At 49.7% G+C, this 13295-nt stretch overlaps 3 protein-coding genes across 5 annotated transcripts; all 3 read right to left on the bottom strand.

Annotated features, from left to right (window-relative positions):
- Nucleotides 1-167: 167 nt before the first annotated feature.
- On the bottom strand, nucleotides 168-3003 carry LOC1271854 (tether containing UBX domain for GLUT4). The gene is made up of 3 exons (XM_310708.6): nucleotides 2697-3003; nucleotides 1534-2632; nucleotides 168-1451 (listed from the first exon to the last, which is right to left on the bottom strand). Exons 1-3 carry the CDS (start codon nucleotides 2772-2774, stop codon nucleotides 1015-1017), a joined length of 1614 nt encoding a protein of 537 aa, XP_310708.6. The 5' UTR covers nucleotides 2775-3003; the 3' UTR covers nucleotides 168-1014.
- Nucleotides 3004-4448: 1445 nt separating this feature from the next.
- Nucleotides 4449-9094, bottom strand: LOC1271855 (trimeric intracellular cation channel type 1B.1). 3 transcript variants are annotated; one of them, XM_061645903.1, is made up of 5 exons: nucleotides 8934-8996; nucleotides 7858-8821; nucleotides 7269-7727; nucleotides 6766-6932; nucleotides 4449-6681 (listed from the first exon to the last, which is right to left on the bottom strand). In XM_061645903.1, the coding sequence occupies exons 3-5, from the start codon at nucleotides 7650-7652 to the stop codon at nucleotides 6405-6407; spliced, it is 828 nt and encodes a 275-aa protein (XP_061501887.1). In that variant the 5' UTR covers nucleotides 7653-7727; nucleotides 7858-8821; nucleotides 8934-8996; the 3' UTR covers nucleotides 4449-6404. The 3 variants fall into 3 exon arrangements, with proteins under 3 accessions (XP_061501887.1, XP_003436983.1, XP_061501901.1); XM_003436935.2 differs by lacking the exon at nucleotides 7858-8821 and having other exon boundaries at nucleotides 8934-9094; XM_061645917.1 differs by lacking the exon at nucleotides 8934-8996 and having other exon boundaries at nucleotides 7863-7972.
- Nucleotides 9095-9472: 378 nt separating this feature from the next.
- On the bottom strand, nucleotides 9473-11949 carry LOC1271856 (synaptobrevin homolog YKT6). The gene is made up of 2 exons (XM_310711.6): nucleotides 11225-11949; nucleotides 9473-11144 (listed from the first exon to the last, which is right to left on the bottom strand). The coding sequence occupies exons 1-2, from the start codon at nucleotides 11347-11349 to the stop codon at nucleotides 10667-10669; spliced, it is 603 nt and encodes a 200-aa protein (XP_310711.2). The 5' UTR covers nucleotides 11350-11949; the 3' UTR covers nucleotides 9473-10666.
- Nucleotides 11950-13295: the final 1346 nt, after the last annotated feature.

The following is a 13295-nucleotide window of genomic DNA, read 5'->3' as shown; positions in this document are numbered from 1 at the left end:
GGTCCAGATGGGAATCGATCTCGTATGACCTCGTAGGAACCGGTGATGATCGACTGCGTCAAATGAGTCGATACGCATGTTGAATAGAGCAGCAGAGAGACGATTAAAAGCATTCTGCCGTTTGGTTTAAAGGGCATACAATATGCGGAAATCTACACACAACATCATACATGTGCCTAAGGTTATTTTTTTATTATTCATGATCAAAGGCCGGGCTGTGTTACTAGATTGTGTTGCGGTGCTAGTCACAAAACGTTTTCCGTACAATGTGGCAAATAAACGGGCACGAATTGGTACAGCATTTGGTGTGCCAGAGCTATTGCTTCTAGCAATTTACCTTTAACTAACTAACGGATCACGAGGATACTGATCGTTCGCAACCAATGCCACACACGGGAAAAACAAGGAGAAAGAAAACTCCCTCACGTGCGAGAAAGAGCAGCAACGACCAAACCGTAGAGCCGATGGGATTGTGAGAATGCGACAGGAGATCGTCGTCTGTGAGCGAGAGTGAAACAGAAGTCAGAACCATAATCTTCCCATCCATAATTTGTGACCATAATTTGGGTGTGTGTCTTCGCTCCATACAAATTGTGAAAAAAAAAAAACGTTTTCGCTAGGTCGTAAATCGCGGCGAAAATCGCCTTTTGCGGATAGGGATATGAACAGCTGGTGTGATCGCAACTACCGACCAGCAAGGAGTAAGGGGGAGGGCAAGATTCATATTTTTAAAGCCATCCATAAAATATATTTTTTGTGGCTGCTATTCGATACAACAACCCTGGGAAATCTGCCACAATTTTTCCCATAAAACCCGTCTAAAAAAAATCGCTTGGTCGAGTAACCTCTTAAACCGGACGTCGGAAATCTTCAATTTTGCGGCTAGGGTTATAAGCATGAAACGGAAATTTGGAAAGATAATTAGTTACACGAACACAGTGCAACAACAACAGCAGCAGTGTGTGTGCCTATGTGTCGGTGACAACTTGCGAGCTGCGAAATAAATAGCGTCTCCTACTTTTTCAAAAACTTCAATATCTTTGCTTCCCGCTCACTGGTCGCTTGGCTGGAAGCGGATGCGGATTGTCTAAAGTTGCGGTTCGGTATGCGGTTCGATGGACCGGCCGGGACCGTCTCGTGCGAGCTGCTTTCCATTGCCGTGGTGCCGCTACTGCTGGCCTCCATGCTGGTGTTGGTGGTGGTGGTGGCGGTGGTCGTGTCGACGGTGGTCGCGTTTCGCTTTGCTCGTGCCGCTACAACGGCCGCACCGGTTGCGTTCGACAGCTGGCCGAGCAGGTCGCACCGTAGCGCGAAGCTGGTCGAGGCCGCGGCCATACTGTCCCCGGTGGCCGTTTGATCAGCCGTGCTGAAGTGCAGCAGGACCTGGGGAAAGCAGCCCGCATCGAGCAGGGAGGCCGTGGGCTGCAGCACCACCTTCGGCGGTGTAGTATCTGTGAAGGGGAAGGAAAAGGTTAATTTTTTTTGTGTGCATAGTAACGGCTTGACAGCAGAATGAACCAAGCGAATGCTTACACAAGCAGAATGATTGGTTCGGGTCGGCCAGATAGCCGCGCACAAACTCCACCACGTGCCCGACCGTTTCGTACACCTGAAAGACGCCCTGCAGGATGTGCCGGTCGGGGAACTGCACGCGAATGACCGCCTGCCGGTACCGGCCCATGCTGCTCAGCAGCTGCTGGTTGCGCTCGAGCTCGCGCAGCTCGCCGGTCAGCAGCGGTGCGTCCTCGAGCGATTTCACCCGCTCCTGCAGCTGCTTGTACAGCTGCATCATCTCCGGCACGGTCAGGTCGAAGAACGAGTCCGCCACCTCGGTCTGGTCCCGCTCGGCGGTCGACGCGTGGAACAGCACCGCGTCCCGGTCGCCCAGCACCACAATTCGCGCCTCCGGGCGTGGCCTTTCCGGCACCGCTTCCTCAACCGCTTGCTCGCCAGCCTTGGGCTCGTCCGGCCGCTCGACGGCCACTTTCTTTTCCGCCGGTTCCGCCTTTCCCTCCGCTTCGATCGGTTCCGCTTGCGGGACGACGGAGACCGGCTTCTCCTCGGCCGGATCGATCGTTGGTTTGGCCACGTTCGGCAGTTCGCTCGAGCCGGTAGCCGAAGGCACAGCACTGGTGGTGACGGTGGTCGTTGGTGGTTTGGCGTCGTTTCGGGCTGGCACCACCGGTGGCAACGGGGCGGACACGTTCGCTTGCTGCTTGGGCTCTTCGGCCCGGCGCTGCAGCAGCCGCAGTGCCGCCCGGCCGCGCGTCAGCCCGAGGCTTTTGAGCGTGGTGGCGGGCAGCTGGCCCCAGTACACCTCCCGCCGCATATACACCAGCACCGGGTGCGACTCGGCAGTGGCCCGGGCGGGACAGAGTGCCACCAGCACGTCCAGCAGCGACTGGGACGGCTTGAACGTGCCGTTCGCCGTGCGCGTACCGTCCTCGAGCTGCAGCTGCACCACCACGTCGTCCTCGACGCGGGCCCGCTTCGCCTTCGCCATCTCGAGCAGCGCATTGTTCGGGATGCCGGCGAACCGGTACATGGTGGAGAGGTCGAGCACCTTGTTATGGTGCAGCAGGTCGTACTCGTCCTGCGGGAAGTTGTACTTACGGCAGACCGTTTCCAGTATCTGCAATGCAATAAGGCGGATATGAACCGGCCGGGGTTGATTGTGGAGGGCGGCGGTTACCTACCTCCAGGATGGTCATGTTCGGTTCCACCTTGACCGTCTGGCGGCGTCCGTGCACGGTCAGCACGGTGACGGTGGCCATCTTTCGCTACTTTTCGCACGGCTTCACGAGACCAACGCGCTCCGAAAGCCAAACACTGACACATACGGTCGGTCCCGTGGCGTGACGTGTGGCCAGACGCGAGCGCTCGGGTGAAGGACGGTCCAAAACACACACACTCCCGGCTTCTCGACCGGCTGTGATTGTAGCGCAATGACTTGCTCGGTTAGCGCTGCATGGGGCGACGTTCGCTCGCCAGAGATGTAAACTAGTGGTGGGAGCTCGGAATCGGACCTACCCGATTCCGATTCCGTGTTGGGAATCAATTCCGGAGCCGATTCCGATGCTAGAATCGATTCCGATTCCGGAGCCGATTCCGGAGTCGATTCCGGAGCCGATTCCAGAGCCGATTCCGGAGCCAATTCCGGAGCCAATTCCGGAGCCGATTCCGGAGCCGATTCCGTAACCGATTCCGGAACCGATTTCGGAGCCGATTCCGGAGATGGCTCCGGAGCCGATTCCGGTGTTGACTCCGGAGCGAAATCAGTCCGGGAATCTCCATGCGAATGGATCTTTTACAAGTAAATTTGGATTTTTGCGGTTATCAATACGTAGTATGATTGGACCCTAACGCCTTTTTTATGGCGATGCCAAAACTGACTCCGTTTGGTAGCCGATTCTAATTTATGAGCCATTTCCGATTCGATAGCCGACTTCTATTCCGGAACCGATTCCGGAGTCGATACCGGAACCGATTCCGATTCCGGAGCCGATTCCGGAGTCGATTTCGGAACCGATTCCTATTGCGGAACCGATTCCGGAATCATCTTTGGAGCCGATTCCGGAGTCGATTCCGATTCCGGAGCCGATTTCGGAATCGATTCCGGAAACTGATTCCGGACCTACTAGCCGGAATCGATTCCAGAAAACTGCGGAGCTAGCCGGAATCGATTCCGACAAAAACTTCATTTTTCCCATCACTAATGTAAACATTTAAGCGCGCTGTGACAGCTTGCACTCGACGAGATGAAGCTGCGTCTATATGGCGACCGTTTCAAATGTCCGCTTTGTCGGTGACGGTTAGAAGTGGTGTTGGGTTTTCATGAATTAACCTGGGAATCACAATTTGCTCCGGTAATGGAATCAGAATTGACTCCAGAATTGGAATTAGCTCCGGAATGAGAATCCGTTCTTGAATTGAAATAAGAAGTTGAAGAAGCGAAATCAGTCCGGAAGTCTCTATGAGAATGAATCGTTTACAGGTCAATTTTGAATCTTAACGGCTATCAATATGTAGCATCATTAGATCCAAACGTCTATTCTTATGGCGATGCTGAAACCGACTTCGATTTCGAATCTGATTCTGATATCGGAGCTAATTCCGATTCTGGAGCCGATTTTGATTTCGGAACCGATTCAAAAGCCAAAGCCTGGATTATGATTCTGGAGCCGATTCCGGTACCAATTCCAGAACCGATTCCGATTCCGGAATCGATTCTGGAAAATAGTTAGGTTCTATCCGGAATCGATGCTAGAAAATGTCGGAGCTAATTAAATTTAATTCGTATAAATCTTCAGTGATGAATGATTCGAATCTCGAATTGACTTGTTCAAAGATTCATGAATCTCTGAAGATAAATGCATCTCCAAGGATTCATGAAAACGTAAGATTCGTGAATCCAGTTAGATTATCTAGGGATGCATGCATTTTTAGAGATGTATAACTTTCAAAACATTTAAATTGCTCGATCCTATGGTACATTGGTTAACTCGCACGACTTAATAACATGCCCGTGATACTTCTTTCCGTAGCAAAAAAAAAAACTATCCGGCTGCGTAATACTTTCCAATCACTCTCGAAAGCCTGTATATGCTGGTATAATCACGTAGGTTGTTAGGCTAAGAAGAAGAATAATGAGAAACTCAAGCTATAAGAAACTTTGGAGATGTATGAATCATTAGAGATTCGTCGATCTTTCGAGATAGATGAATTTTTTGAAATTCATGAGTCTTTCGAGATTCATGGATCTTTGGTAATTCAATGAATAAGAATCTCGGTTGCAAAGAATCGTGAATCACTTCAAAGGTTCATTCAGGTTCATGAATCTGAATCAGTTTTACCCAACACTAGTTAGAAGCGATTAAAAAAATGATCTCAACCAATGCTTCATTAATTGGAACCAACGCTTCATCATAACTGATCTTTCCTCACCTGACGGTGCTGCTGCTGCCTGACGGGCAGCTCTCAGTTTAATGATAGCGATACATTCGTTTCGCATACCACACCACTTTTTGCCATATATCTATTTTTAACCGCACCCTGTTCTCACGACAAACTGCTGCCACCGCTCTATTTTTACAGCGCGCGGGGAAGGTTGTTTTCACACACGCGTTTTTTCCGGGTTTGCAGTTATTTTTTTTGTTACAAAACTTAATCTACCGAATGCTTCTTTTTTTTTTGGTTAAATCTTGCCTGGAATCACAGCGTGTTTTACTTTATTGCTCTTCAAAAGTTGTCGCATCGTCGCCCGCCACACCTCGGCAGCGGGCTGCCGGTTACAAGCTAGCAACGCTATAATATGGTTGTATTATGCCTTCGAATATTATACTCTTTTCGGTTCGTTACGGGGAGGGGTGGGGTGGGCGAAAAGAAAAGCCGGGACGGGCACCCGGTCCACCGGCCACATCCGACCGCGCACGGTGGGTATCATTCTGTGGTGAGCGTCTCGTCTCCTGTTCTGCCCTGCCAACTGTGCCCATCTGTGCAGGAATATCCCTGGCGTCCTCGTCTAGTAATAGTTAAGTCTTTTCAAGTTCGGCGTACATGTGTGTGTGTGTCTCTCTCTGTGTGTACTGTCTAATATGGCGTCTAACAGGAAATATCCGGGGAAAACGCTGCTGAAAAAGGACTACCCCCCATACCACCCACTGCTATGGGGGTGTGCTTTTCCTTTCCCTTCCCCATTTTCCTGCCACGTTTCATCCGCAAGTGTGTGTGTGTGTGTGTTTTTGTTCGCTCGCTGTTTGCGCTTCTTCTATGCTCTATCCAGATAGTTAACACACACAAAAAAGGTCACAAATAATATAAAACTAGCTACCTGTAACATAAACATAATAATGCTACACTACTTAAGCCTTCTCTCTTTTAGCTGGACTAGAAAAAATAAATAAAAAATAGGCCACATCAAACCGCGTAAAATAATAATAAAAAAAAAACATTCTAAATAATAATGACCCTACACGTGCCTGCTCCCAGGACACGTGTTTACACCCTTTTGGCTTTGGTTTCGTTCTACGATGGTGTGAGTGTGTGTGTGTGTGTCTTGATTTTGGATGGAACCACACCACACCGTATGGCAAGCGTGTGTCAAATCAAACCTGAAGGAAGTGAAAGTACGGATGAAACTAAAAATGTTTGCCTCCAAACCAAAAAGCCTTGACCGGTTCGTTTGTTTTTTTTTTCATCGGCGCTTAAATTTAGAATGGCATAGCTGCTCGGGGCGCGTACACAATACCACACACATACGCGCGCGCTTGTGTGTGTAACCGATCAAAAGGGGAGCGCAAAAGAAAAGTAAAAAAAAAATATATACGCGCACCCACACACACACACACGCAATTCTAAGTATTAGAAAAATAAAATCCTAAACTCCGTGCGCAGTGTGTCCGGCTTTAGTTGGACTTTTTCGCATCCTTCGGCTCCTCCTTGGCCTGGCCGCGGCCCAGAATCTTGGCCAGGCTGTCCCAGATGCCGCCGAACAGCAGCGCGCAGCTCAGGTTCTCGAACGGCACGAACGGATCGTGGATGCCGAGCAGGATCGACGACAGCTTGAAGTACACCAGGAAGATGACGATGCCGAAGTAGACGAGGGCGTGCGGGGCCGAGATCAGATCCGTCTTCTTGTCCAGCACGAAGATGATCGACGCGATCAGGGACGCCTTGGTGTAGCTGTAGGAGGTTAAATAAAAATAATAAATAAATAAATTCTTCTTGAGCTTTCTTCGGGGCTGTGCGTGACACGCCATCACTTACAAGCTTGGCTGCAGGAACTCCATCGCCGTCGGGGTCCAGACACCGCGGATCAGGCGCTCGATCAGCTTGGTAAAACCGGCACCGTTGCCCTTGAGCGTACCGATGATGATCATGATGATGAAGGCGTTCGGGTACAGCTTGGCGGCGTGCGTCACCCCGTCGTGGATCTGCAGTGGATCGTGAAGAGGGAAAAGGGAAAACGGTTAGCAAAGTGAGCCGGCCTGGCGCTGTTGCACGATCGGTTGATAGGCTGACACGTGTCCGGGAGGTCGGATTGCGTGTTCTGTTGACCACGTTGCGGGCACGTTGGCATTCTTTGGGGCAGAAGCCCCATTCCCACTGTTCCACATTACATCACAATGGGAAGGATAATTGATTGAGCTAGGGTGGGGGGAGGGTTTTCAAAAATTGATAGGTGTGTGTGTTGCCGCCCGGTTTTTTTGATTGCGCCAACAGTCGCCCAGCGGCTTTCCTACGGGTATTGCCGGCGCTGGTCCGCTCACCTTCTTTGCGCGGTAGATTTCCTTCATCGCGCTGGCCACCAGCTTGATCGGCAGGAACTTGGCCACCTTGTAGCCGATGTCGAACGGCGTGTAGAAGACGATGTACCAGCAGGCGGTCGCGACCAGCAGCTGGGGCGTGTTCTTGAGCGGCGCCAGGATCGGCTCGCCGAGCAGCCCGTTCGCGACCATGCCGCCGGCAAAGACGACCAGCATCGTCGACAGCCAGCAGGCGAGCGGGTGCTTCCGGGAGAAGGTGTGTGCGCCCGCGCCCAGATCCTCCTTCACCGACAGTGCGCACAGCAGGCTGTGCGCGATGTCAAAGTACGGGAACATCTTCAGCTTGATCACCTGGTTGGCGATGTCTAGGAACGCCTCCGGATCCATGGTTGGGGCGCGTGGATTGATCTTACTTCACACACAGCACACACACGCGCGCGATTCAAGAGCAGCACTTGATTCCTAAAAAAAAAGCAGCCAACAAAATTAATTAGTAAACATTCGGTTCACACACCAGCGCGCACGCAGTTAATTGTGCAATTTCGTTTGGAAAAAAAAATATTGGGAACACAGGCCACACTGGAAAACGCACCGCACCAAAACGGACGGACAGGACGGGCTATAGAAAGCTGCGTGTGCACACACGGACCGGAACGAACACGGCACGACTGTACGGCTCGAGCTAAGCGACACGAAAAAGGCCCCCGGGCATGCCAGGGTCTCGCTCGCCAGCTTACGCCGGCTGCGAGCCGGCCGGGCTTGCGCAAACCGATCATGCCAAACCCGAACAGGTGTGCGTGTGTGTGTGAGAGAGAGAGAGATGGCCTCACAGGAGGTAGCGATTGGGGAAAACAGATTGTGGCTAAATGTGCGTACAATGCAGCCAAACGGGTTCCTCCCATACCAATAATCTCTCGACTGTCTTTCTCTTGCTTCTCACCAAGAAACTATTCTCAGCAAGAGATCGCTGCGAAACGGGCCTTAGTTTTCCGGGTGCGCTGAAGGCGGGGAAAAACTATTTCCGTATCTCTCGCAACGCATCTCTCTCTCTCTCTTTCTCATTCTCCCGGCAATCGTCGGGGGCTTCCCGGGGCCGGTTCGGGCGCTCAACTCAAGCGCGTACGCTTGAAGTATGAAGCGACCCCCAAGGGGCCGAGGAAAGCCCCGGGTTTAAATTTAGAACGGCACGCCGCTACGTCCACGCCGAGCACACGATTGCGGCTGCTTCAATAAACTCCGCGAAAGCGGCCGGTTCATCTGTACCGACGGGCGTCACGACCGTCACGCGTGCACACGGCGCGAAGCCGCCCAGGGAGGGGCCAGGCATTCGGGACAAGTGCCCCGCCAGTCCCGAGCAGCGTCGAGTTGACGCTTTCGCTCGGCATGGGAGGTTTGTGTGTTTTATTTATAAACTTGACCACGGCGTGGGGCGATTTGATGCTGCTTCGGGCGCGCGATAACGTCTCCTTCGCCTCTGCAGCGGTCTGTGAAAATGGGCATGAAAAACAACACTCACGCACAGCACAGCCTTCCTCGGACAATGGTTCCTTGCAAGCCTTGATTTTGAGAAATTGATAACGGTGGTCCAACCGTCACCAGAGTGTGTGACGTTGAGACCATGTATGGTAGTTTGATAATTTTTTAGCTTAAATTTGCGTTATTTCTTACCGATTGCAGCCAGTCCTAGCCTCTCGCACTCGGACGCCTTTGCGTTTTGTTTTCGTTCGCCGGAACACAATACAAGTAGGGAAACGTCAGCCACAAATCGATCGAGCTGTCAAAGAGAGCCGCTCAAGCAGCGGTTACACGGCGTGCAGCCGTTCTGTTTACAACTGTTTAGGGTGGTGGCAACGCTCATGCGATGCGATTTTATTGGACGAAATGTGACAGATCCTGGGTTTTCCAGCTGTGGGACGCTTTTTTGACTCTTTCTTAAGTGAAATGAACTTAATGTAATGGGAATGGGACTCTATTGCACCCTTGTTGGATAAATGTAATTTTCTCACAAGTTTACATAAATAGCTGGGATGTGAATAGAGCACTATGAAAATGATAAGGGAAAATGGCATCGCTTATCGTTCCATCGCAGTTGCTATCATGCAAGCAAGCTGTGCTGTTACAATTCACAAGTTTAGGGCTATTTTAGTTAGATGAAAACAAAAGGATAATAAGAAATAAAATGAAAAAAGTACACAATTTAACAAAACTTGATGTAGCATTCAATCCTCCTCCGCGGGAAAAGGAGTACCGTTTGCGTCTTTTTTTTTCTTCCATGTTTATTTACGCATTATGCTTGCGAATTATTGAATATTTAATGTGTAATAGTGTTGCCCGTTACATGTTTATAGGGGTATATAATAACAGCTCAACACACCGTGTATCAACATCGATTACTAACATAGTGGGATGGGTGGGGAGCGTTGTGGACGACCCGTTTTGCCTCGTCTCCTTCGTTCGGTCGGTCGGATCCGTCTCCGTAAAGGTTTTTTTTTTGTTAGCGTCTATTAGGCCTGCGGTCACCGGCTGGGCCCTGTCTAAATCTCCTCCCGCTCCTGCGTTATTGCCCTGTCCGTTTTGTCACAGGAAGTGTGTCACAATTATGTGGAAAGAAAAAATTAAGATTAAATTAAACCGGCTGTAACATGTTTCGCCTTCATGATCGGCGCGTGCGCGCGTGTGAGTGTGGCGGGATTTTGGTTGGATGCTTTTAATGCATCGTATACGATACGGCTAAAGCGATTGCATTGGTTGTTTTTTTTTTTACATTTGGTTTCGAAAATAGTGAACCGGGCGCCGTTTTGCCGTGGTACCAAAAATGGCACAACTAAAAATTAAAGTGAGGGAGAAGAATGCCTCTTCCGTGTGATGCGCGTAGCAGCACAATCCCGGGGGCTGGCACCCGAACACACAGCAATATAATACACTTGGACCAATGCGCGACACTGCTGCGGACATGTCGAAGGAAATCTTTAGTGTGCTTTTACAGTCCCAGCCCACAACAGAATAAGCTAGACCGAAAGCACCGAAGTAGCGTGGTAAAATCGTTATCGTGAACGGCTCTCCAGCACCTGCAGCTGCTGCCTGTGTATGTGTCGTTAAAATAAGTAGGCTAAACGGTTGGAGAGATTTAAAAACGAGCAAAAATCAAACCATCCGCCTCTGTTGACAAAAGTGGCCTAAATGCGCTGACCGCTTCCGCTTGTCCCTAGAGCCGCTGGGGCTTTTGGTTTCCCTCGCACGCTTCCCTCCCCCTCCCCCCGGCTATCAACATACAGACACACACGCACATACAAGCATGCACAGGTGGGTTTGATCGCAAGCGCGCGCCTTTCGCGCGCCGGGTACGCAAAACAACAGCAAGTACGGCGCGCAGCAAAATGGCCCGGTCCGGTCCAGGCGCCCTAGGCAAAGTTGCAGCACGAGTTCGTCTTCTTCGCCGTCTTGTAGAACGCTTTGCTCTGTATCGAGAGCGACTCGGACTTGTACACCAGATCGTCCAGCTTTTCGCCCCGCTCCAGCACGGACTCGATCGTGTTGCGCAGTATGATCTTCGTCTCGTCCAGATCCTCCTGCATGCGGGTGAGCGCGTCCGCTTCCCGCGGGTCCTGATACTTGCTGAGCGTGGCCGGCAGCGTGCCGAACTGTATCGCGGCCTCGCTCGTCGCCACCGGCCACTGTTCCGGTCCGACCTTCGCGGCGAAATCGTCCAGCACCTTGGTGAGCAGCGTGTGGCCGACGCGCTGCGGGTACTCGTGGTCCGCTATCAGCACCGCGGCCAGATTGTCCGCCCGCACGTACACGTGACACATGTACACGTCCTGCTTGACCGACTGCCGGGTGGCGGCCTGCGTTCGCTCGACGAGCGTCTTGCTGGCGAAGCTGCAAAACGCAATGGTCGTCAGTGGGAGGGAGCGGGCACAAACACCTTTGGGGGAATTATGGATCGCGATGGCGCTTACCTGATGAATTCCTGGACCGAGCCGCGCTGGAAGAAGGAGAAGCTCTGCAGATCGTAGGCCGTCTTCAGGAGCCGTGCCTCGGTCGGCGCCTTGTAGAACACGCTCAGGGCGTACAGTTTCACCATCTCGGCCCGGTTGGCTGTGACGTGGGTGTGTTTGGGGGTAAGCTCGTCTGCTCGCAGCAGCACTTAACAATCAGACCGTTTGATCCGTAAAGGCAGGCACTGTTGTTCTGGGGATGCGGGGGCTGTCTGGTTAGCTTAGCACTGTTCCGGAATGGTTTTGTTTTCCTCAGGCCTCTTCCACCACCGAATTGTTTGCTGGATGCGTTTGTTGTTTTTCTTCTTCTTCAAGGCCCTGCGTTAATGGAATGCTAACCGTAGGAGAGAAGAGACGCAAAATAACACACACACTCTTCCTCACTTGCAGTCTTTACACAACCCGCTATACACACACGCACGCGTAATGCTGTGCGACGAAATATCGAACGAAATGTAAACGATTAATCACAGACCGTTGTTGTTTCTGAGCCTTCTGGCTAGGGAATCCAATTTTCAATCTGTTATGATCGTTCCCTTCCCTGCTCAATGTATAAAGAGCACAAAGCAAACACACACGCACACGCACACGCACACGCACACACTTCTACATCAGCAAGCAATCATCATCAAGCAGTAGGTTTGACAGCAATCAGTGAATGGTTGTTCGTTTGACAGTTGACATTGCTACCAGTTTCACATTTATCGCACAAAGACGATAGAAGCGATGATGGCGAAGGAGTTGGTTGAGCTGCGTTTTTGTTAAACACATTCTTTAAGTAAATGTTCGACAATTAAACAATAACATACTTATCGGAGGAATCAGCAAACATCCACCATAAAAAATAAAATATATAAATCACAGACAACGGAGTTTCAGCTAAGGGTGCCTTCTACTAGTACGTACAGCTTACACGGCGTGCTGTTTGTAGCTCATTTTTAAGCGAATGTATTTTGAGCTACCTTTTGAGATCCGTTAGCAATCTTGAGCAGATACTTGATTGGTTTATTCGACGCTTGAAAGTACTCTCACCTTCCATTGTTATGTTTCTGTCATATCTCAGTTAACAGATAACTAATGGTCTAGAAATCTTAACTCGACATGCTCATTTACATTTGGCTTCTGTCAGGATTTTCTGTCAAAATCGATAGAAGTATTTGAATTTATTGTTAATTTTTGATAAAAAACAACGTGAATGACAAAAAACTTAATTGCTTACTATAAATATCAGGTAATCAATAAATTTGTAATCAAAAAAAATAAAACTTAAGTTTATATGTTTATCTTACAATAGATATTCCAGCACTTCTAGCGACACCATGATTCTAAATTGAAAATCGATTTTCCACGCCACTGAACGTAGAAGTGCCGAAAAGTGCCGAGCTAAGACTCTGGAGACGATGTTACTGGCTAAAATGAAATCGATCAAGCTTCTTTAGCTATTCGGCCATAATATGCGATAAATGTTGACTATTTATGAGCTTATATAAATGCCAAATGATTAGCTTTATTTGATCAACCCATTTTGTACGGCATCATTCCCCTGTCAGCCGCTATCAAAATATGCTCAGCTGCAGTTATGGTCGGTGTGTCTAGAAGGGCCTTATCCGTTAGAGGAATAATTCCGAAATTTATCTATCGTTTACATCCTTCTATTATACGTCCTACCTGGACATGCCGACCTATAGAGGTTTTAAAGACTTAATTCATTACCACATAGCCGGATAGTCAACCCAAATAGCCAGAATTGCTTAAGCAGCTCATTTTGGCACGCTAAAGATCGCTGCTCTAATTCGCCTTTTGCAGTAGATAAACAGCATCAAAGTTCTATGTGGGTCTTTCAAACAGCGCCTAAGCAGCTTCCTTATGCCACGATGCCAGGGATTATTTTTCTTTGTGTTTTATTTTCAAGCAAGCGTCATCGATGAAATAAACAACAAAATTTGTTTGGTTTAAACACATATGTATATTTTTAAATCTTTTGTATTGATAAATTACACAAAATTTTACACAATTTAATGATAATTCACAA

Source organism: Anopheles gambiae, chromosome X, assembly GCF_943734735.2.
Source record: "Anopheles gambiae chromosome X, idAnoGambNW_F1_1, whole genome shotgun sequence".
Lineage (NCBI taxonomy): Eukaryota > Metazoa > Arthropoda > Insecta > Diptera > Culicidae > Anopheles > Anopheles gambiae.
Note: the sequence above shows the minus strand (reverse complement) of the source record. Positions and strands in the feature narration are given on the sequence as shown.